Here is a 25467-nt window from a genome sequence, read left to right as displayed (position 1 = left end):
TTTGAAAGAGAAATATATACATTTAAAATTTCACAGTTGTAACAGCTAAGAGTCCCAGAACAGTGTCAGGAACCTTGTCTGTCCTGCCATCATTCACTCTCCATGATACTTGGTACTTGCTGACACATGCCATCCCCACTGGCATTAAAAATGATCCTGTTCTAAAACTAGATAGGTTCAGTCACACTTATACTCTTGGTTCAATCTCTGAACATCAAAAGATTTGTTCGGACATTTATTACATTTCTTTTGAACCTTGCAGGTGTCAATATGTTTTTCAGGCCTGCATTGACATTTTCCGTAGACATAATATTAAGTGTACAACACCTAATATAATATCTTTGATTTGAACAAAAATGCATTTATTTTATAAAACTAATTTTATTTATCATAATTCAGAATACAAAAAAAACTAATTAATATAACATTTAGCCTTTCTACTCCTGCAGTACTCTCAGCCCACTGTACAAATTAATGTCTTATTTAGGAACGCCTTACATGATATTTAAAAAAGTAAGGAGTAGAGCAGTGATGGCTTATACACTTTAAGATAAAATAAAAAATTGATACTGTTTTCTGAACGCATGCTTTGCGTGTAAATATTTTATCTGCTTGGTTCCTTCACAGTTTTTATTTATTGTGAAATACAAACACAAACATTATTGCATATCTTATCACTTGAAAAATAAAGTCCTCATAAAGCAAATTGCATATATTTATTTTCTGCTGCATAATATATTACGTTTCTTTTTACGAAAAAAAAATATGCCTCACTGGTCCCATGGACTTAAACTCAAGCACACTTCATATGATAAACCAATAATAAAAAAGCTTTAAACAAAATAACCTTATTTAAAGTACGTTTTATCAAAAGTTGAAGTTCCCTGGATGAAAAAAGACATAGAAACAAAACTAACAGGGCTGCTCTGAACATAGTGAACATAGTGAGGTCTAATGCTTTTTAAACCAGATTCCATGATTCAAGAATCTGAAATAAACTATTTATTCTGTAATGTCAATAAAAAATTACCCATTTTTATGGCAATGTAGTGCTCACAGGAGGTCATGGGGAATGTGCAAAACAAAGGAATATTGATTTTGCATATTAGCTCTCGAGTACTTTGGTCTTGATGTTTCATCATGAACTTAATGCAGAAAAATAAGCACAAACCTGCATGGAGACACAGGTGGGCTCCCAAAGGACACAAGTAGTAACAGCTTGTCTCCATCTACTAGTGTCTCTGTTCTGTCCTTCACAAGCTTGTGTTTCCAAGGGCCAAAAGTGACCTACTACACTGGTGGAGCACTATAACGTACAATAGGGCTGTATTTTCCAGGGGACCCACAGCAGATGTGAGGATCTTCCTGCTTCTGAAACAGCTCTGTTTCCTCGTTCGTGTACAGTGGGGTGTCTGTGTCATCAGAATGGTATCCGGACTGGTATCCACTGGTCTGATTGGATGTTTCCGAAGCCACAGATTCTTTGCTTTTGCAGTGAACCATAGGGCTGTGGAAAACATTATTTCATCGTTAAAGATTTAAATAAATGCTTTTATCTGAAAATATTTCTTTCAGTGTTTTTTTTTGTATCATAATTCATACTGTATTTTTTTAAAGAATAATCATTGTACTGTTAATCAGTTATTAGAAATTGTGACACTGACAGCTTACCTAAACGGGGATGACTGAGTGGGCTGGGGTCCCAGGCTTTTGAGTTCTTCTGAAGGAAGAATCATCCCACTGTCTGTCTGACTGTCCTGTAGGATGAAGTAGTTGGGAAAAATGTAAGTCCAGAGGAGATCAACCTTTTCTAAACAAATCCTGTGTCCAAGCATCAAAAGCAAAACAGGATATTTATGATTTACAAAGATGGTGCCTAAAAAGCTAAAGGGGGTTAAGGCTCTTTACTCAAAGCAGAAAATTGAAAGTATCAATTTTTTAACATGGCATAAGTGGGAGGATTGTGCATTTATGACAGATTGACCATGACAGGTTTTGTAGGATTTTAGACATCTCTGGCATAACCTCCATTATCTCAGAGATCAGAGAAAGGGAGATAATGATGTTGGACTGCCCTAATACTTCATGTTCAAGACCTATTAAGGGAAATTGAGAGACTCCAGCTCTACAAGATGGTTAGATATCATGGACATTAACACTTGGGTGTCTCAAAACTGAGATCAGCTAGGTATGACTTCTGCATACTGAAGATTAGGTTTAAAAGAAATGAGTAAATCTGGGATCCATTGCTCTGGAACTCATTGCATTGAAAGTTTGAATTTTGTGTCTACAAGTAAGAAACATGAATACTAGCATACACAAAAAAATAGTTCAGAAGGATAGCTGTGTCAGCATGCATAGTCTGCAAAGGAACAAGTAATAGGTTTATTCCATGTTGAAAAGAGAAGAGAGAAAACACAATGTTTCGGCTGTGAAGCCTAACACAAAAAAGAATTCGGGTACACATGCCAAGCAATGTGTTCCGCAGCAAAACAGTATCTTTTGCACTTTTCATGTGTTTAAGGTACAGTTAAACTGGTAGAAATTAAGACATCCTTACAGATACAGGGTTTTTTTCTACAGGAACATCCTCAAATGTTTTCACACTCACTGGTCGACTTCTTCTGTTACATTGCTGGGTATACCTGCAACCAGAGCAATGAGCAAAAAAATTAGATTTGTTTCCATTGAACTTTTAATATTCACAAAAAATAAACCCCTTCTTGTTTTGTTTTTCTCAAAGATAGCGCCTCAAGCAGCTTGTGCAGATCTCACTGTTTCCATGAACAGTGATGGAGCAACAGCTGGTGCAGCTGGTGCCATTAGTGCAGTTGCACAGGGATCTACACATTTTCATGGGGCAAATCACAAATCTCCTTGTAAATCTTAAATTTCTGTCTCCTGCCCCATTTCAGGAAATCATTAACTTTTCACCCAGAAACTCTGCACTGGAACTCATTTTATTGTTTGTTTGTGACTGGAATTCTGACTTTCAACTATTATTTAAGATAAGAGGAAGAAGAGCTCTCAGCTACAGTTATCAGCGACAATGAAGAGTGATTTCTGTTACAAGACGTACTGTATGGATGCAGAATAGCATCTCCTGGTATCATGAAATTCTAGGAAGCCTATTAACATCACCTATTGATTATATTTGTTGAGATATGTTAATCACTTAACCATATTTCATAGGATATACGCAGTGAGGCCATGGTCAAGATCTGCATTCTTGTTCTTTCTTAAAAATTATGACTTTTTCAGGCTTATGGCAGTGTACCATAATTTATGTTACCAGCTGTGTCCAGCTATAATATTGACCTGAACCCTGGAGCGTTGTCATAGTGGAACACAGGGTCACTGCTGTCTTCCTCTGCTGTGCAGGAAACAGGTGATCTAGGCAGTGAGATACCAAAATCCTCCTCTGTATGGACTGATGTGAGGGGAATGTAATCCTTACCATCCTAGAGTTTTTCAAAAGACAATATATGTCAATGATGATTTGTCAATGCTTTCTGTGAAACAAGGTAATAGAAAAGCATATATAAGCCATATTAAAAGATTTGTTATTGAAAGAATACAGAGGAGGGAGCTTTTCTTGTACCTGTTGCGCATTTGCTTGAAGTAAGTTTCCTAAATGTTCCACTAATTCAGTGAACGTGGGTCTATCCTTTGGATTGTCAAGCCAACAGTCCAACATAGTCTGATATCTGATAAAAAACATCCAAACTTAGTCAATGGTGTACAGTATATAGTATTATGTTGTCCTTAAGCTTCATTCCCAATTTATCATAGCTGTTCTGTCATTATTAAATATATTACAGTAGTAGTGTTCATTGTAAGCTAAGTACAATTCAGTCTTTTCCAGAATGACCAGATGTTTATGTTAATACATACTAGACAAATTTCACTCCTTCTTACAGGTGCTTTAACAAAACCCTTTCAAACACAGGAATAAATGAAGCTCTGCACCCTGGCATTATTACCACATCATGCCACAAGCTGGGGCTTTTTTAACTTGACACTCACTGGGTTCTGAATTAGCAAACACTTACATCTCAGGAGTGGCATAGTCAGGTGCTCTCATTCTAGTACCCTCTTTTAACCTAATGCAGAAAGTCTCATCAATGCTCACTCCAGGATATGGGGATGCTCCTATCACAATAAAATAAAAACATAAAATGAAATTAGAATGTTGCACTGATCCAAAAAATGAAAATCTTTAACTTTATAATTATAAATAGCTTACCTAAAGAAAATATTTCCCATAGAAGCACACCAAATGACCAGACATCACTTTGTGTTGTATAGACTCGGTCAAAGATTGTTTCTGGGGCCATCCACTTGAGAGGAAGACGAGCCTTTTGAGGTAAAGAAATAACTGTTAGTCTACCGCAGTCCACATTTCTCAGACCGGTTATTACTGTTAATCTAGGTAATAGAAGAAACTTCATTGATGTTATAGAAAAAAATTACAAATTCTGAATTAAGCACAAAATCGTGAACTTTGTGAAAGTACTGTAAGTCCCCATGTTATCGCAAACTAGTATTCGAGCTCCCACAAACTGTGAAACGATTAGTCCCTTCCTGCTCACTAGTCACTGTCATGACTAATGTAATGTGATGTACAAGCAAATAAATACATGTTGTGCAGCAGACATTTCACTGCAGAAATGTTGCAACGTGATCTGTATGCAGAGTTAACAAGTAACTTTAAGTTAACAAGTAAAGAGTTAACAAGTAAGTTAAACAAGTCTGTTTGTTTACAACGTGATTAGACTGCAACACGTCACTGGACATTTTGTTGCCTCGTTCTGAATCACAGAACATGGTGCTGCACACACTGGAAATTTTGCCTATTTTTTTATGTAAATTGGATGTTTTACAAGTTATGGTGTACATTTTACTTTTATTGTGGTTTGAAATGTACTTCTTCTATCTTTCATAATTCTTTCTAACCCCGAAACATGAAAAAAAAGTTGCATTTCCCCTTTAATTTGCTTTATTAACCCAAATACCTATGCTCATATATCAAGCTTTATAAATTTAAGTAAATACCCAGGTGACAAACACATAACAGTTGTTTTGCAGAATTAATCAAGGTCATTTTTGTCTTCAATATTGCTGAAAGGACTGCCTGAATAATTAGTGAATTAAATAGATTTTTTTATATACTGTATAAGTTCTGTGTCACTTTCATTTTTCTCTGTGATATGTCATGCCATTTATTACTGTATTGAGTGACTAGACCTTTATTTTTAAAAATAAAATACCAAAAGTAGAAAATGCTTTACTCGCTAAGAGGTACTGCACTACAGAATTATAATACTGTACTTAATAATAATAAGATGACACATTATCCGCTGATGGTCACTTACATCTCCTTTCCGTACATAGTCAGGGTCTTTGTAGACATCCCGAGCCAGGCCAAAGTCACAGATTTTCACCACATTGTTTTCGGACAGGAGGATATTGCGAGCTGCGAGGTCCCTATGGATGCACTGCAAACAGGGGACAGGGGACAGGGGACATTTTTCGACTGCATTATCAAATGCCTAGCCACTTAATACAGATGGTAGAAATATTAGCCTATGTAGAGTAACTGGACATCTCATTTCACTTCCAGAGCAATGAGATAGCAACATTGTCCTTTAAGCATGCAGAGGAGCTGTATTTCTATTCCTGACACTGAAACAAAAAAAACTTGACATTTTAAGTGCAAGTAAAACTTTATCCAGCACCTTGCACTGAGAAGAGTTGCGAGCGAAAAGGGAAATTAATGTATTTCAATTTTAAAATAGTGGAAGTCAAGACTTTAATCATTATGTTGACAAAAATATTAAAATATTTGAAAAATCGAGACTCAGGTTTAATTATGCGACAGATAATACAATTACCAAACGATGCCACATCTATATTCTGGATCAGGAAATTGCCTATGTGGTATGAAAGTGTTTCTTACCTTGCGAGAGGACAAGAACTCCATCCCCTTGGCCACCTGGAAACTATAGCTGATCAGGTCCTCCATAGTCAGGAATGTCTTGTCAGTCTTCTCAGTTGCTGTAGTGAGAAAATCATTGGATATGAGCATGATGTTTCATATTTAAAGGGAAAATGCCTAGAAAAAAATCTAAATTATTTTCCCCAGGTCTGTATCATGAGTTTTATACATATAAAAAAGGGATGGCTAAATGCTTTATGAAACACTTTGGCTTTTTACCAGTGTGTTGAAAATAAAAAACACAACATTGATAGAATTATGTGAATAATATACAAGTTCAATTAAATTATACACAGTCTTCCTTATACTAGAAATTCTGTACATCTCATATTAGAAATGGTAGTTCTGTGCAACATTTGGTTAATCCTGTGTAAGAAAACAGAGTAATGTTGACTTTGAAACATGCTGCCACAGATGATAATAACATAATAATACTATACCTTCATCCTCTTCTACTTCACCAAGGAATCTTTCTTCTGCAAGTCCACATCTGACAGATCTCCCTCTGCTGGTGACTGTGTCCACATGATGCTTCATCTCTGAACCCAGTTCAACCAAAGCCCTTTCTCTTGACTGCTTAGATTTCAAAGTCTTCTTCTGGTGAAGTAAGGTATCAGCTTTAGTATGAATAAATACTGCACCATGTGTATAACTAAGTGATCAATAACTCTTTCCACAGTCCAATATCTGCATCAAAATAAAACCTTACAAAATCTTACAGGTTGTATGTATGTCTCCAATTTATACAACAGCAATAATAAGAAAAAAATATATACTACAGGAAATTTAAAAGTTATGGACCAGGAAAGAAATTCAGAAATATGGAGTTACACATTTTAAATCAGTGAACATCTGAGAGAGTTCAGATATGTTCATCAAATCAAACATAAAAAAACAGCATTTAAAGCATACATTTTCAAAGAAAAGTAGAGATAAAACAGCACCTACAAATAAACTGCACAAATTTATGAGAAGATCAATAAATTATGAAGTACTTTACATCACTAAAATAACTGGCTCATTAGCTAGAAGAATGCAAAATGACTTATTTACCTTGCAAGGACTGTACTCTCCTCTTCTGCTTTTTAAGTAGCTGGAGAGGTTTCCATGCTTGCAGTATTCCACAATAACCATCAAAGGACCTGAAAAAAAAACCTCTAGTGTAAGGAGATGTTTGCCACATTGACAATCACTTCTATGTCTTTTAACAGGTGTTTAATTAAATGTGAGTATGCTTTCTAGGTATATAAATATATACCTTCATTAAATTGCACAAAAACACATTCCCACAAAATCTACAGTACATAATAGGATCTTTTTTTAGAAAATTGCTTGATTTTACAGTGAGCACCATGGGAGAGGGAAAGAAAGGGCAAATACTCACCACCTGGTTTGGTACAAGCCCCAAGTAAGTTAACTACATTGAGGTGATGGCCGATATGGATCAGAATCTTTAACTCTGACATTAAGGCCCTGTATTCACTAGAAGTAGCACCCTCTGTAAAAAAAAGAAAGTTACATTATTATAAATTTGCAAATACAATAATAGGCATCTCCTTTATTGAGCTGCTAAACAATCTCACCTTTCAGCATCTTCACAGCAACTGTTGTGCAGGTGGTGGCTTTTTCAATGCCAAAGGCAGCCGCCTCCACTACTTGACCAAAAGCACCACGGCCCAGATGTGCTCCTAACAGCGCAAGACAGCACAAGACAAATAGCCAACTTTATGTTCTCTGTTAAAGAGTGCAAGTTTCTGTTCCTGTGCACAACTATTAAAAATAATAATTTCCTAATTATTTGTGTGAAACTAGTAGGCCCACACTTACTCACAAGGGGCAGTTTGTTCTCCCAATGGTTTAGTTGCAAAATGAAACTGAACAGCCAGTTCTATTAGAACTACATCACAGATCTATCTGCATAATTAAGATAATCTTAAAATTATCAGACATTAAAACAATTAAAACAATTACTCACATTCAATTTAATGTTCTTGTGAGAGAGAACCTTTAATTTCCCCAAGGGGCAATTTGTTTTATATCAGCAGACAAAATACATAACATTCCTAAACAACACACATATACTGTACATGCACAAAATAATAATTTGTTAAGCAAGGTTACAACAACAGGTAAAAATGAGAATACATAGTAATCAGCTCACCTAGTTTAAGCCTATCACGTGGGAATTCCCACTTGCTGGCGTCATAAGTTAATCTATCACACTGCTCATCCATGGGCACTTCATCTGGATCAACTATAATTGACAAGTAGCCTGCTTTTAGATCCCCTCCACTAGGCTGAAAAACAATGAAACATCCAGATATGTGAACTGTATGTTTTGGGATGTTGAGAGAAGTGAGGGTCACTACAATTCAACAAGCTTTTCATTCCACGTCCCAGAATTAAACAAAGTTTGCCATTGTCTCATTATTTTAAACATGCATCTGTGCATTGCACAATTATTTTATTTGTGTTCTTTAAAGAAAACTAAAGAAACATTAATACCAGTTCCTTAAAATTCTATAGTGTAACTATATAAAAGTGTAACTTACACATTATTTGACACTCCACTCAAAGCGATTTACAGGTAATAGGAACTCCCCTCCACCCCCAGTGTGCAGCCCCACCTGGATGATATGCCAGCAGCCATAGTGCACCAGTATGCTCCACACACATCAGCTCTCAGTGCGGAGGAGAGCAGAGGGATGTAACCAATTCAGTGATGGGGATTATCAGGAGGCCATGACTGGTAAAGGCCAGGGGGAAATGTGGCCAGGACACCAGGGTAATCACCCCTGTTCTTTTTGAGAAGTGCCCAGGGATTTGTAAAGACCACGGAGAGTCAGTTTTACATCTCATCTATAGGATGGTGCCTTTTTACAGTATAGTGTCCCCGTCACTATAATGGGGCATTAGGACCCAACAGACCACAAGGTGAGCGCCCCCTACTTGTCCCACTAACACCTCTTTCAGCAGCAACCTTGGCTTTTCCTAGTAGGTCTCCCATCCAAGTACTGACCAGGTTCAAACCTGCTGAGCTTCAGTGGCTTCCCATTTGTGAGTTGCGGGTTGATATAGTTGCTGACAATAATTGGTTATGTCTTAAAGAGCGATTCAATTAACAGTAAATTATATTGTTCTTAGAATGCAGGTTCTTTTAAAAAGAGAAATGTGTCTATTGGTTTAGACACAAAGGAGAGTTTCAATACAAAAGAGGTCTGGTCAGTTTGCAAGGTACTCATGCAGTCTAGCAATAAAGGCAAAGTTTCATACCCTCTTTCTGGTTCTGAAGACGAAGACTAGAAGCAACCAGAAGAACATGGCAATCACCACAAAGCCAATAGTGACAATGAGTTCCACATTAGTCTTCTCTTCAGCTCCTGCTCAACCCAGAATAGCGACATATTAATGATCAAGGTTATACTTGTCATACATTTCCTATAATAAATCATAAAAGTCTTGACCAATTTCATCGTGATTTCATAGTGAGTGCTACATATACTGGTATGTAATGGATGTTTCTGGGATCTTATTTGAGATTATCTCATAATTTTGCTACTCAGTAAATCTGTTTATGTAAATACATTTTCAGGACCACACATTTTTTTTAAATGGAGTGGAGAAACACAAAAGCACATTGTAGAAAATGACTGAAAAAAGAAAGTAATAAAAAATTAAATGACAATGTTGGACAATCTATGCTTCACAAACAACTTAAAAGGGTAAAGCCGTTACCATTATTATGATACATCGAAAGAGTTTTGTGATTTTTGTCTCTGATATTTAGAAGATGTTAATCCACATTTACCTACTACAAAAAGAGAAGCCACTGTGGAGTCACACCCTTGGTCATTGCAAGCCATGCAGGTATAAATGCCACTATCTTCCTTCTTCACTCTCTGGATGGTGACAATGCTATTCTCCTGAGCAAGAACAATGCCTGGAAGAAAGAATTTAAACTGTATGGGAGCAAGAAAAGGAATGGTACATCTTGCTTTAAACAAATTCAAAAAACAACAAAAGTGTTCTTTACCAGAGCGCTCTTGTAGTTCCTTGTTGTCTTTAAACCATGCCACGTTCGGCTTAGGTGATCCACTAACCAGACACTTCAGTTCAATAGTTTCACTGATATTCACAATATGGTCAGTCAAATTTGTTAAAATCTTTGGGGCCTGAAGAGCTGCAAGGTAAGCAAGGAGTCAAACTCATTTGCTGCTTCATAAACTCCTGAATACAACAACGTGTAATCTTAGACCAGTCTTCCAAGAGGAGAATAAAGTACTCCCTTGCTATAAATGCCATAAATGTAAATAAGAGTAACAGTCATCCAGATTCCACTGAAATCTGTTGTATTTAAACTTTGATGACACAGGGCTTTTTTGTCACTATACATAAGAAAACATCTATTTTTTCACCGTGTTCTCCTAATTAACTATGGTAAATTCTAATTTCATATATTCTAGATTTTTATGTATTACTTATATCACTCTACTGTGTTTGCATTCACTCGATGGTGGGTTGTACATTCAAAAATACTTCACATTAAATCTTCATAGCAAGCAATAGGGCTTTATGTTTTGAACGTTGAGTCCTACTTAAACACATAAACACTGAAGACATATCTAAAGTGTAAACCACAAGAAGAATAAGAGTGAAAGGCAGCATAGTTTCTTTATGAGGTATAAAATACTCCATATTATGCAAATAAAGGAAAGGAGTGGACTAACTCTTTGGCACGAACATGTTCTCACTTCCTTCCTTCCTAGGTCATACAACTCTAACTGTATCCTGCAACTTAGTCTCATTTACAAAGAAAAATTCTAGCTGTTCATGTGCAGGATCTAGAAAATAGCTTGTCAATTCAGAGCACTCTAAAAAAACATAAAGGCACACAACACTCTTATTCAAGTATGTAGGCTTGACACAGACCTGTACATTTTCAGGCCACACTACTACTTGTGCTCTATGGCAATACCCTTCTTGTGTGCATCAGTTCAACTTGTAAACCAGCAGCATCAGGGCAACCTAATTACCTGTACTTTTTCAGTTGAATGTCCTCAAGTAACTGACTAGGCATTTAAAACAACATACAGTATGAGTAAACATTGTGTTTATTTCATGTTAACGTTTGTTTTGTCATTTTTCAGTCAAACCCTAAGAGGCATAATTTGAATACTGAGGATAAATGGGGGAAATCAACAGACTGACACCCTGTCCATAGGATTGGGGCCATTTGGCCTGCTGTTTTTCGAAGAAGGATGAGACAGGGTGTCATGTAAAACTACATATACTGTATTGCGATCTTAAAAAATAGTTGCAAGCTTTAAGCATCACAATGTTGTGTTTAAGAAAGCAAGATAAAAACCTGCATATCCAAGTTGTATTAGTCTGAATGATATGTTGATTCTACCTGCTGACAATATCAAATATACAATATAAACAGTCTCACCTTTCAGGGAGAGGTGTTTAATGAGACAGGTCTTCTCCTTAGTTTTTGTGTTCTCCACCTGACATACATATAGCCCCTGATCCTTATGGGACACGTTGCGCAAGTCCAGCTCCAGAGTGACTTTCGCTCCGCCTGGCTCAGACAGAGTCCCTTCGAGATGGGATTGCTCAGAAAGGTTAAGGCGCTGGCAAGGTTGCATAGATGGACCTCTGTGAAGGTTGTTGTTTTTCATCTTGAACCACTTCAGGTTCCCATAGATCAGCCTGTCAGCTTTGCACTGCAGAGCCACATTGTCCCTCTCTATGGGCTCACTTGTAGGTAGTAGGTTCAGCTCCAGTCCCCCTGCAAATGAACAATGAAATTGTTCTCAGGAAGGTGACTCTGGAATGGCTCTTGCGTGAGCTATCATATTCATACCTTACTAGTAAATAAAGTTAGGAAGTAAAAACCTTAGAATGGAAAACAAAGTCATCTAGCGCCAAGGCATTTTTTATTCACATGAAATTAACAATATATATAGTATAAAACCAGTATCTCAAAAACAGCTAGAATACATTTAAGCTTTAATACAGCACATAAGTATGAAACCAAGAAAGTATGGTGGCAGATAAAGTACTGATTTCTGCAGACCAGTACTTTTACAGTGATCAATAGTATGCAGCAAAAGCCTGTGTGGAATAAATGTATTTTTATTCAGCACACTGTTATCTCAAGTCACAATTGAGATGTGTATAATCAAAATCATTAACAAACAGAAATCTAGACATGATCAGTATGACTATATACCAAAATGCTGTTACAAGATTTACCCTAACCCTAAACTTGAGGCAGAAACAGATATTAAATAACATGAATACAGATTTATAAGATCCAAAAGTACTCTAAACTTTTAGCATTTCTTTTGTTGTCGAATACCTTTGTTGCTTCATTAACCAGAAAGAGAAGTTTCTAGTATTGTATATATATTAAAACAACACTGAAGCATTGAAGGTTAAAGATGCTTTACCTCCTTAGTGAGGTTAATTTTGGTAACGAATTTTGCTGATGAGACTAACCACAATTTGTAAAGATGGAGATGTTGGAACACCCCCTCCCTCCTTTAATGAGGAATGAGGCAGGGAGCTGCTATAAAGGTATTCCTGGGTGGTGGCAACAAAAATGGAGCGCACATAATTTTTGTATTTTCCAGTTTCTCTTTGCTAGTAATGGTTGTATAATTTTTAATACTTTGAGCAAGAATTTAATCATTCATCAATCATGTGCATTAAGAAGTGATTATTTTAATGAGATAATGCTGGGAAGATGGGGTACTCACTTGTTACATGAAAGACAATCACTCTCTCATCTTGACCAACTTTATTAGAGGCCAGACATCTGTACATGGCTGGAATATGTGCTGTCTGAATCTTGAGGGTGCTCACAGTCTGTGTGCAACAAACAGAACCAGACCTTAACCATATTGAGACTTGAAAGAAACCGTTCATATGCAATATGCATACAGAGATGTAATGCACCTCAACAGAAAGGGAATAGGGGATCACAGAGATTAAAAGCAACATGACAGCAGCACCATCAAACACTGATGGAGTCAGTGTCTTCTTTTTATCTTTTGATTTGAACTTCCAATTAAACTGTTAGAGCTAATTATTACCTCAGGCTGAGGGGTGATAGCAGAGCATGGAAATAAACATGGAATCGGTGCTCAGGGGCTCAGTGTCCAAACTCAGTGAGTCTTGAGCTCTGTCTGGTCTCAGTATTCTGTGGACAACCTGGAATGTGGTGACCTAGAGTGCAAATTGATTCCAGGTGCTTCGAGTCACCAGGTGACTATATTCTGTGGTGCCAGCAAAGGGAGAGAGATTGACGCCATGATGTCACTGGCTGCCTCCCCACACCAGGACACGGTTGTCATCATTCAGTTCTATTTATTATTGTATTTTTAAAAACTTGATCTGTCTTTAAACAGAAACATTTAGATGAAGAGTGTATATTTATCATCAGACCACAGACCACTTGGAGGTCATTGAAACCTGGCTTCTTGTAATGTGAGTTCATAACTGAAAGCTAAACATTCGGTGTAAAGTGAGTGTTGCACTGAAGCATGGTAACTTCATAAGAGACATACAGTATATTTGTTTTTTTTATTTTCCAGATTACACTGCTTCATGCAAATGTGAGCAAAAATAGTTCAGCATGATTAGATAATATGGACTGGATCAGAATAATTCTTTAGATTATATTAAAACACAATTTTGCACATTTGAAAAACTTCTACAATGTTTTTTTGCATTTTACTAACTAGAAAAATGGCCATTTCATTACACTTGTTCCTCATTACACAGCTCTGCAGAGATGAAGACAGGCAGAAACTATGTGTTCAATAAATGTAATCTTGAAGGGTACCCACGTGCAAAAAATACCTAAATTACAGTATATGGTAATTATAAAACCATTATACAAAATACAAAAATCTGCTCAACTACCTCTTCGTGGATACTTTTTTTATGTTTGTCAGATTTTTTACTATTTTTGTCTAGTTGAAAAATGCATGAACTTTACACATATATCTTTAAATATATGTGCAATATGTCCTCAATAGTAAAGTATCATAGGAGACATTTTGAACAAAGTGATAAGTGTAGTTTCCCTTAAAAAACAAACTTGCCTTAATCACCCCATCAGTGTCAGTCTTTATGTCAATCCTGTCAATGGGATTCATGCCTGTGTTGTTGGTGATGTTTCTCCACTCTTTACATTCATGCAGCTTGAAATGTGATTTATAATCTTGACTGTGAATCAAATAATAGAGTTATCAGAGTTATCAGCTTTATTTTAGTTCAAAAAATAATTCAAAATCAAATTTCCTTGAGACAAACATGGTATCCTAATTTTAGAATCATTTTATTCTCCCGCTGTTGGGAGGTTATTTTTGGAATAGACAATATTTACAGTACTTGCAACTTAAAAATATTTCAATAAACATTGCTAAAGGAAGAATGAGAGACATTCACATCTCTATTTCTTAAAACTCTTTCCGAGGGAAACTGGGCGCACACTCCAGCTGAGAAAGAACGGGACAGGAAGAAACTAGTACTTGAAGTCAATAGATAAAAACAACAACAGGAAAGCAGAATGCTCTGGACTGTCACAAAGGAAGCCGCGCCAAGTGTTGGGCCAAGATAAGGCTCTCCTCATGGGCCTTCTGAAAAGGATCTGTCTTTCAATAAGTGCATTAATCAGAGCCTTTCCGCTGGGATGGCCACAGAGATAACCACTACACTGTGTAGTCAATCAGTGTGCAAGCAAAACAAAGAATATCGTCTGATGCTAACACAATATGATGAATATTTAAGCTTAAATATATAATTTATTCTTTTATTTAATGTGAAGGAAAACTACTATTTTTGGGTGGGTTTATTTGCCATTTACCCTTTTTCTTGCTAATATTTTTCTAATAATTACTGATTGTTTTGCATCACAGACAGAATAAGGTCATAGTGCAGTAATATTACAGTAAAAACAAAGAATGTATTACAACATGTTTTAGTTTGTTATTAGGATGGAGAGTACTTTTTTACTATTTTACTTATTTAATAATACAAAGAAATTATTAAAATTAGTAGTCTCCACAAAAACACTTTAGAAAAAATCTAGAATGGGGAATACACTTTTGAAACCAGTGCATCAATCAGAAATTGTTATAATGCTGATTTAACCACAAAATTCAAACACTGCAAAGACAAAAAACAGTCTTTTGTAGACTCACATCACTTATACACTTTAGGGCAAAACTGACAATTAAGTGTATGAAGTAACGTGACAGCACTGGGTGGTTTTGCTGCCAGGTTTGCCTGGGCAAACCCGGCAATGTCTAGGGATCTCCTTGTGGCACATGTCAGCTAAGAATACAGATTGAGACTGTGAGTGTTTTGCAACATGTGACTAGCTCATGCATTACTCACGTATAGTTTAAGGGACAGTCCCCCTGCAGCGCCCATTGCCACTGAATCTCTATGGGTGGGGGGTACCCACGGACTGTGCACCTGAGGGCTGGGCTGCTGCCATACATGTAGATGTCACTGCCGTGGGCCACCTCCTTCTCATAAATCTGTGGAGGAACTGAGATGGACATGAGGTCAATGTTACTGTGTTATCGTATCGTTTTCAGCCGAGGTGCTTCATGTAATCTTCAGGTTCACACAATTTTTAGTTATATTGAGTCACTACGGGGTTGTCTTTTCTCTATTATTGTACATTTTAAAGCAGTGATTGTTAAAGCAAACACAGAAAGACTTCTCATGATTGATGATGACAGCTTTGGTAAGTTTATTAAATAGCACAGCCTCATTGTAAACTAAATGTTAACAAAAAAGCTCTTTGTTAATTTTAGGAAAAATGCTGTCCCCTTCCAACCCACTGGAATAAGTCTGTCAGACTGTAGAGGTTAACAATAATTACATGTATTTGGAATTGGTAATAGATAAAAATTAAAATGTGCCAAATATGGTGAGAGCATTTATGAAAAAGGCCAGCAGAGATCTTTATAAGGAAGTGGAACTTAAAAGTAGTTGGAGAGAACTATTTTAACAATTTCTACAAATTATCTATTGAAAGTATCTTAACGTCTTATCTGTTGGTGTGGTAACGTCAGTATTGCAACAGATTCAGGAACATAGTGAGAGGGGAAAGATAGTGAGGTGATAACTCCCTAGAGGATAAAGAATTTCACTCTCGATGTTCTCACTTAGTGGGTGAAAATATCTCTTATGTTCATTTGCAAAAGAAGTAGTGTGCAGCTTTGTTTTACATATCACATGAGATTATATTGTATTTTAATTTTTGGCTGCAGCGCTAGAAATGTTTTACACAAAAATGACAGATTAATCTCTCTCTCAAATTGTTCAATATCTTATCAATCATGTTCACCTACAAGGACCCTGATCAGAGCACATACCATTCACCAGCAGCTGGTATATATGTCTCTGCTGCTCCTTCGTTGTTGGATTTTTCAGTACAACAGTGTAATTGCCAGCATCCCTTTCAGATACATCATGAATAGTCAGTGTGTTACCAGCTTTAATTCTGTATCGAGACTCATCTCTGTTAACTGGCACTCCATTCTTGAACCTAAGGCATAAAAAAGGACATTTTAAAAAAAGTATGCTTAGAAATATGGAGAAGATATTTTTTTTTCTTAATTTTATATTATAATTTTATATAATAGCTTCTTACCATTTCACTTCTGGTTGGGGATATGCTTGAAAGTTGACAGGAATATTAGCAAATCGATCTCCTAAATTTGCTTCGAAGACAGAACGTGAATTCTCATCAATGGAAATAAAAGGTTTTTCTAGAGTAAAAATAGCAAAACAAACAACTAAATATTATTGTTCCATATTTAGTATTTAATCATTGTTAATTTCACATTTTTAATCATTCCGTTTTTTTTTCTTGTGGGTTGTTGTATTTAGAATGCACACAAATCCCAACAGTTTACATGGGACAATAAGGTAAATTTGAATCATTCTCTAATACTTACCATAAACAATCAGACTAACTCTTTCTGTTTTTTTCATAGCTCCACTGGAAGCTGTACAAATATATTCGCCTGTATCATTCAGTGTTACATGTTCAATAATCAAAGTACTTGAAAGTTCCAGGCAATCCCTGAGTTTTTTCTTGTAGGGCTTTATTTCTGAACGGTTTTCCTGTAATACAGAGTAGTTTATAGGATATAGGTTATCCATTCCTAAGATCCAGTAGAAAATACACAAACTTCTCATTTTTAATCTGGGAAAATCAGAAACATATACTGTATATTCAAATTATGGTTCAAAAAGATCTCAGAATTAAGCAGAAGAAATGTTCAAGACACACCTCCATTGTGGTTACTTATTCTTTACATTTGATATTTGATAATAACCAACAGACATTTCAGATGGTTTTGTTCCTTTAATATTTTTTCACTTTTTGTCTTGCACCAACACTCTTTTATTATATTGTTATTATATATTTTTATTATATTGTTATCCTAAAAACTTTGATCTGTTTGCATTTTGTTTCAGTTTTTTAAAATGTGCCTCAGTAAGATGTTAACATACAGTACGTACCTTCCAAGCTGGGTATTTCCACTGAAAGTCAATCCCTACATTTAGCTCTGTTGTAGCAGTGCAATTCAGCAAAAGCTTTTCTCCCACTGCTAGCTTTACTTGATACTTAGGGGTCAGAGAGAGCTCATGAATTCTGTATCCTGCAGGAAGGGAAGGGAGCACACAATAGGATACTTTGGCACACTATTTTCTTCAGTCCTTAAATAAATAATATTTGGAAGCTGTGACTATAGATTGCTCCTGTCTTGTCATTTGTAAAAGGTCATTTGGTACAATGTAATTTTGCAGTGTGTTTCCCAACTAAAACAGTTTAATTTAAAAATTAAACAAAACAATAAAGTAAGACATATATAATACAGAAAAATTAAATATACCATACTTTATACAATTATGTAAAATATACAAATATATTTTTGAAATCTTTAATAGAAAAATATGTATTATTTAAAATAACAACAAATTAAAATAGTCAGTTTGAGACTAATTAAATGCCATTAGTTAATAATTAATAATTTTTATTTGCAAGTAACTGTAAACTTTAAAAAGCAGATATTCTTATTGAACAACTGGAGAAATATTGACTAGTATATATTTATTTGGTTATTTTGTTGGTGAGTTTAAATTTGTGGGTCCAGAGTTAGGGATTCACTAGTATGGGCTTTAATGGGAAAACAGATGATCTCCAAATTATATTTGTAACAGTTTTCAGTTCATTCTAAAGCTCACTTTTCTTCCACAAAATGCCACCTTTGTACTAGAGAGAAGCCCAACGTTAATGTTGGTTCCAGCAGTCAAGGATTCATAAAGGTAAATAAGGCAAAACTTACCAACAACAGCAAATATATATAATGAGGACTGGAATGTTTCATTTTGAATGATTGTCTGGCAAAAAGCAACACCTGCAGAGCTAATGAATCGGCTGGGAATAGTGAATCCTTGTCGACTATCCCAGTAAATAGTTTTACCATCAGGAAAAAACTCTTTTCTTGGATAGTTCTAAAAAGAAAAAAATATGAGAAATTGCAGGTTTATAAAGCAAGGTTTCGTGATAACATTTAATGACATGTTTTTGTTTGCTGTTAGTGTTCTGTAAAATAAATTATTTAAATATTTCAGAACAGCTTTGTTGTAATTCAAACAAAGAGTTGTGGAGTTCTGCCCTCTTCCCATCATAATATCCTAATGTTGTTATTTACTTTAATGTTGCTTTGCTTCAATTACATAATATAATATTTTAATATCAAACAGATAATGTGGAGAATTTATTTAAGTGTTTTTTACTCAATGGGACAAACAAAATTAAAGAGATTCTTACTGTATAAAGAGTCACACTGAGATCCTCTATTGATCCTAAGCAGGGAATGACAACAGGTGAGGCCTCCCTTATAAATACAAATTCAAAATTGGGAGAAGAGCTGACAAATGGAGATCTGTAGTCTGCAATGAATATTTGAAAAAAATCAGAAGAAAAACCTTGTCTTTAATGTTCCTAAAACATGACAATATCTATGTCCCTGTGCCTTGATAAGTGATTACTTACATATCAATTGCAGTAGTTTTATGGGATTCATGCTACAGTATTCATGTGCAAAAGTAATACTTACTAAAATATTGAAATGGCTATTGTGCAAATAAATCAGGAAATTGATTGCAGTTTTCTCATTTTTTCAATTTCCTTTTTCTAAAATAAAAGGAAGTGCTCCAGGCTTGGAAGGTTTTTGCTGTGTTCAGTTGGAAGGAAAAAAGGAGAGACTCTGCTGAGAATGAGCCCAGCATGATGTATCACTTTCATGTGGATGTGATGCTTTGCTGACCAACTTCAGGTGTCATTTCATGTCTCCCTTAGGTCAGGCTAGATAATATTGTAATATATCAAATAAGATTCTATGGTCTTTGCAGATTATTTAACCATTTTTGAAAAATGGTTAAAACACTATATGGAACAAACTACATATGTTGTGTACTTTTGTTAACTAGCTGCCGATTGTTGTGCAAAAAGTTGGTTTGAATTTAAAATAATTTGCTTAATTTTGTTTAGATAATGAGTTACTCAAGGCAACAAAATCAGACCTTTATGGCTAAATTGACCAGGTATGGCTTATTCCTAGTATTTCTTTCCAAAAATACTTTTTTCCAATATTGGAACTCAGTTTCAAAACAACAAATACACTTTTTTAAAGCAAAAATTTATTTTTGGACATCAAACTGGGAAGGAAAAAGTGCTAACAATTACCAATTAGTTAATGTTTACATCTGAACGTTCCTTGTACAGGCCATTCATGACATTATCATGCAATTAGGCATTTGGAAGAAAACCCCAAATAACACAGCTGAATTTTAAAAAATACAGTGTAGAACAGTACTACTGTTGGTACATGTCACAGTCACACACTACATTTAAAATGCAAAGTATTACCTTGTACAAAGACATAAATACTGGCAGATGTTTTTCCCTGATTGACAGGTAAGCTCCTGTAGGAGCATCTGTACTCTCCAGTGTCATTGGCAGTTGCCTTTACTAGCACCAGGGTCTTACAGAAAAGTCCAGAACCACTGCAATCCACCACTGACAGTCCCTGTTCTGTCCCACTCTCATTGCGAGGCCATGTCCATTCTAAATGGTGCTGTCCCCTTAAAAGGCAGAATATACAACTCAGAACCCACATTCAGCTGAACAATCTGCTACTGAATGTTAACACTATACATGAGCACAATCAGCAACGGAATTATAAAGACCAACATTATTCACAAATATGATAACTGGTGAATCATTTGTTTTCACTATCAACAGTGACAATGGTATGTAAACTGCCAACTTAAAATTAACTTCATTATTTAAAAAAAAATCACATTATTGTTTTCATAAAACCACAAAACCTAAAAAGGTAAAACCTAAGAAGAACTTTCAAAAACAATTGAAAAGGAACCCTACAAGGTTCAACTTCATAACTGATGCCTGAAGCACATTTTCATGTTCAATTTGGATGATTAAATAATATTGATGGTAAATTATCCATCCACCCAAATTCTAACCTCTTTCTTGAATTTAGGGCTGCAGGGGAGCCAGAGCCCATTTAAGAAAGCAACTGTGAAAGGCGGGGTACACACTGGACATGATGCCAATCCATCACAGTGCACACACAGACACAGATACCACACTCACAACACAGACGGTTTTCTCAGAAGCCAATTAACCTGCCAGGAAACTGGAGTACTTGGAGGAAACCCATGTGAACATGGAGAGAACATACATACTCCACACAGACAGCACCCCAGGTCTTGAATTGAACCCAGGGACACAGTGATGCAAAGCAGCAATGCTTTGATTAATTATTTGTAATTTATTTATTAATTTTCTCTGTTGGTTAATTTAAACTCTAATAATAAGAACTGCATAACTATTTGATAATCAATATTGACATATCTGAAAAGTGTTTTTGGAGTCCAATGATGGATTAATTAATAACTAATTAATTAAGGGTAACTTGAAAAGCATAAAGGAAAATCAACACATGAGAAACAATTCTAAAACTTTAAGGAATGAGTTATTTATCAATGCACCATAAGGTAGCATATCATAAAAAATAAAATGTGCAGTTGGTTTTTGGATCAGTTGAGTACTCAAACACTAGGCTATCCAAGCCATCCTAACATCAGCAGGATTCAGTGAGTAGAATGTTGCTAGTAAATCTGCAGAGTTCATGGCCATTCTAGAACTTTTCAAGTATTTTGAAATGGATTGAAAAAGTGAATCACACATTTTAAATTAATCAATTTGTTAAATCCAAACATCATGAGAATAATGTATGATACATTTCTTTACATTTAATAGCCATTCTTGGTATAGTCTGTGTCTTACCTGCATGTTAGTTCCAAAGTGTCTGTAGCATTTATTTTGTATACCTTATCTGAGATGCTAAGTTTTGGTGGATCAGGCACATACTTCAAGGTACTTGCTGAAAACAAAAGTGATTATACAACAGGTGCTGTTAGGAATATGAAGAACATTTTAAATTATTTTGCACAGAAATTGAATGCTACATACAGTAATGAAGCATTACAACATGTAATGTATATTTTAAAGACATTTTCTTAAGAAATATACCATTGATAACATTCAACTTTATAAAATCTCACCTAGATTTAAAATTACAAATTTTGTATCATTTGTGTGAAGTTCAGTTCATTGTATTTTTTGTATAACAGCAAGTCAGAATTCTGTCAAAACAGGAAAAGCAGGCAGATGGCCTCCAGTTAACTCAATGGCTTTATATTTTCTGAAATTAAGGTGGAGTTCCTGTTTTCTGGTGTTGCTGTGAAACAGACCAGGGGAAAGGATATAGTGTATTGAGAAAGGAGACCTTCAACTGATGCTTTTATCCTTATGGGAATACTTAACATTTTACTGATAATGTTTGCATGTTTTCTGCTGACCTAATATTTCTAGTGTCAGCTTTATTTACTAGTCTATATACTATTCTACCAATATCATATATTTATATATTATCTATATAATTGGTATGTACTAGCAATTGATATTAATACAAGAGTGCCTTGCAGTCCAGAAGTAGGATTCTAGACAGAAAAAAAAACACTATAGATTTTCAGTTAACAGATAAAGTCATCTGTTTTTATATCAGCTGCTAATAAATTTGAATATTTAGTTTCTACCAAAGGCTGTAGCTGCAAGGTAGTTGCAGCTGAAGGATTAAGAATGTAATCTAAGTGTATTTTAATTTTAAAATTAATCACACATGGAATTTTCCACCAACAGTAATAATCAGGGCAGTTTGTCCTGCAACCTGTTTACTATAAAATTAAATGTTATTCTTTTCCAGGCATAGTAATCACCAACTTCTAGCACAGATAAAACTAAAGAGAAACTCATAGTTACAAGCACACGTCAATGTCTAATACATTTTGCTATAGTTGCTATATATTAGTTTAAATTATTTTGTTTGTAATAATTACAGTTTTAGTAAACAACAATTATTAAGCAAGTGTGTATCAACCAAATATAACTTTCATTCAGAAAATGATCAGGACAATAGAGTAAATATAATATATAGCAGACTATTATTTAATGATATACGTTTAAAAACAATATTAACAGAAAGCATTTAGTAAATTTTCTGCTGCTGTGTTTTTTATTATAAAAAATAGCGTTGCCCATTCAGTGCGTGACGGTAGGAAAATTGTCTCAAATTCAGTTATTTTGCAGTATTTTCTTTTTTTTTCTCCATTTATAATAAGCATTTGAACTGCCCAAACTCTACAAGCGAATTTCATTAATTACAATAAGATGTAATAACACATGTAAGAATGTGTTATATATTTGCTGGGTCTGTATAAACCTTCAATACTTTGTTGTCGTTATATGCATATATAAACTCCTGCAAAAGGAATTTGACCGTCATTTATTATTTCTATAATTCGTTTTATGACTACATGCGTTTTCACCAAAGCCCACTTCAGAAAGTTAGCATGCAATCTAGTATTTGACTTATGAAGATGACGTAATATTTAATGATTAAACTGTTACTTCACTATATTTAGTAGAAACGAAAGATTTCTTACCTGTCAACCAGTGTGCTTGAAAAACAAATCCCACAAATGTAATGACAATACATGAATATGCCATTTCCGAGCACAAATGAGGTGAAATCCCGGCATTAAGATGCAATTAACTTCTGGAAGCAATCATTACACGCATATATTCCAGTAATTAACTTGTTTCAGAAATGTAAAACCTTGTCTTTAGTATTGATAAAAAAGGATAAAAAGTATAATATTTTAAGTGTTTCCCGTAATGAGCGTCAGTTCATCCTTTCGAACCTGTGTATTTTCTCTCCCGATTCAGTAATACTGTACATTCAGGACAAGCTGGTGGGCACTGTTAGGGTGGAAAGTCCTTTAGGAGGGAGGGAGAGTTTCCTACATTCGCGTGACAACACCCAAATGAGCTCTAACTTCTAATATCCGACTATAGTATCCGTCACTTTGATGATGAATGAACGGCAGGGTATTCTATCGTGTAAGATGTGTGAAGATGTAAAAAAGGTAGATTCAGAGGGATTTCTCCGAGATAGCTGTCGTTAGTATTGTCTAGCCCGAGGATGTTCAGAAGTGGAAAATGATCTAGAGATTCATTTATCATTAAACGCCTGATTTTTTTTTAATACACGATGTTTCAGATGTCAATAACATTGCGATTACAACACACACAGCCTTCAAACCACCAGCATAAAGATCTCGAATTGTCAATTTTTTACAACGTTTTGTTTTATAACTAATACCTTCTGAATTGCATTTTGTTAGTTTATGCGCAATTGCGCACCGCGTAAAGTTAGCTTGAAGTTCGAAAATGATTTTGGCATGCCTGTAGCGTTTTCACGAAACCTAGTTACGAAAACACTTGCTGCGTGTACAAAGTACATTGTGAATATTTTCACAGCCTTCACTATGTCGTTTTTACGCCATTTTTTTTATCACGCACGAATACTCTTATGTCTAGATCTTCGCAAGGGAAACACAGAAAGCCTTCAAACCAAACGCATTTTAAAGACCTCTACTTGTGAAACTTTTCACAGCCTCTACATAAAACAGTGAGCTAATTCTCTCGTATAGTTTTTTAAATCATTTAAATAATGGGTGCTCCTACAGTTGAGAGATCTGAATAAAGGACCCAAAGAATCTAAAAGCTTCACAGCTCAAGGGCAAAGTATCCATAGATTTTGCCAAAGCTATTTGAATCAAAAGGCTTTTTAATTCCTTTTTAGGAACATATTTATAGCAAACAAATTATGCCTAGGGACATTTTTACAGCAAAAAATATGTTCTGTCTGTACAACTGAAACACACTTTGGAGTACTTTCAAATGGTTTTCTGTTTTAATTAATGCAAACATTTCTGTCTCCAGCATGCCAAAACAACAATGTCTTTAACATCATCCCTGAAGACATGGTCTTCCCCCCTTTGTTTTAATATTACTGGGTATAACACAGAATTGCATACATATTTTATCATCTATCAATCTGTTGCATCTGATTCTATTGTTGCAATGGTTGTGCATTCATGTAATAAGGAATACAACAATAAAAAAAAGATTTATCGATAAACACTTCTGTGTTTCCTTTTTGTACTGTATGCTGTTGGATTCCTATTCCTTAGTTTACAGAACCAATACTCCTGCAGATAAACTTAGTCCTTCCACTGAACTATGCTTTGCTCCTTTCAAATCTATCACTACATTTCCTGCTTGCAAAACCTACCACTGTGACATTGTGCATACCATACCCTCATCAGACCAGGGTTTGCAAAATGTACATATCCAGGTATCTGAAAAAAGAGCCAGGTATCTGAAAGGAAGGCTTCACATATCAAAGCAAGGTTGTGATGGGTCAGTGGGCATGCCTAGTGCGTAAAACCCTTGGTTACAGCATTATAAGTATGGTTGTGCAAAAGCTATTGACTTGTGAAGAGCACCCCCATCCCCATGTACTGCCTCTCTAATGGTGCCGTATTGAAAACATCATAAAAAAATAAAGAAAAGTTTCATATCCCAAAGCAAGGTTGTATAAGGTGAGGGGGCCTGCAAAGTGTGTAAAAGTATTACCTGTAGTGTGATCTACAAAAAATCATTAAAAAATAAAAGTTTCACAACCCAAAACAAACCTGAGAAAGGTCGGAGGACCTGCTTAGTGTGTGAAACACTTAGTTGCAGCATTGTGGGCGTTGTGCTTAAAAAGCTATTGAGTCATGAAGAAGACCCCACTATCCCAGTGTATTGCATGTCTAATGGTGCCATATTAAAAAAATCATTAACATTTTTTTAAAAGGTTTCACAACCCAAAGCAAGGCTTGGAAAGGTCAAAGGACCTGCTTAGCGTGTAAAACACTTACCTGCAGCT

At 35.4% G+C, this 25467-nt stretch overlaps 1 protein-coding gene across 3 annotated transcripts; it reads right to left on the bottom strand.

Annotated features, from left to right (window-relative positions):
* Window positions 1–361: 361 nt before the first annotated feature.
* On the bottom strand, window positions 362–23516 carry kdr (kinase insert domain receptor (a type III receptor tyrosine kinase)). 3 transcript variants are annotated; one of them, XM_088923784.1, is made up of 30 exons: window positions 23135–23516; window positions 21417–21513; window positions 19974–20188; window positions 18873–18994; window positions 18385–18553; window positions 17558–17697; window positions 16987–17155; window positions 16680–16797; window positions 16402–16574; window positions 15410–15566; window positions 14113–14236; window positions 12763–12871; window positions 11448–11789; window positions 10032–10178; window positions 9807–9938; window positions 9272–9378; window positions 8160–8295; window positions 7582–7686; window positions 7383–7496; window positions 7052–7140; window positions 6439–6595; window positions 5960–6057; window positions 5376–5498; window positions 4247–4358; window positions 4053–4152; window positions 3602–3707; window positions 3319–3461; window positions 2561–2645; window positions 1672–1757; window positions 362–1507 (listed from the first exon to the last, which is right to left on the bottom strand). In XM_088923784.1, exons 1-30 carry the CDS (start codon window positions 23196–23198, stop codon window positions 1291–1293), a joined length of 4056 nt encoding a protein of 1351 aa, XP_088779910.1. In that variant the 5' UTR covers window positions 23199–23516; the 3' UTR covers window positions 362–1290. The 3 variants fall into 3 exon arrangements, with proteins under 3 accessions (XP_088779910.1, XP_088779928.1, XP_088779919.1); XM_088923802.1 differs by having other exon boundaries at window positions 2612–2645; XM_088923793.1 differs by having other exon boundaries at window positions 6439–6592.
* Between the last annotated feature and the right edge of the window lie 1951 nt (window positions 23517–25467).

This window comes from Atractosteus spatula, chromosome 1 (assembly GCF_055471065.1).
Source record: "Atractosteus spatula isolate fAtrSpa1 chromosome 1, fAtrSpa1.hap1, whole genome shotgun sequence".
Taxonomy (NCBI): domain Eukaryota; kingdom Metazoa; phylum Chordata; class Actinopteri; order Semionotiformes; family Lepisosteidae; genus Atractosteus; species Atractosteus spatula.
Note: the sequence above shows the minus strand (reverse complement) of the source record. Positions and strands in the feature narration are given on the sequence as shown.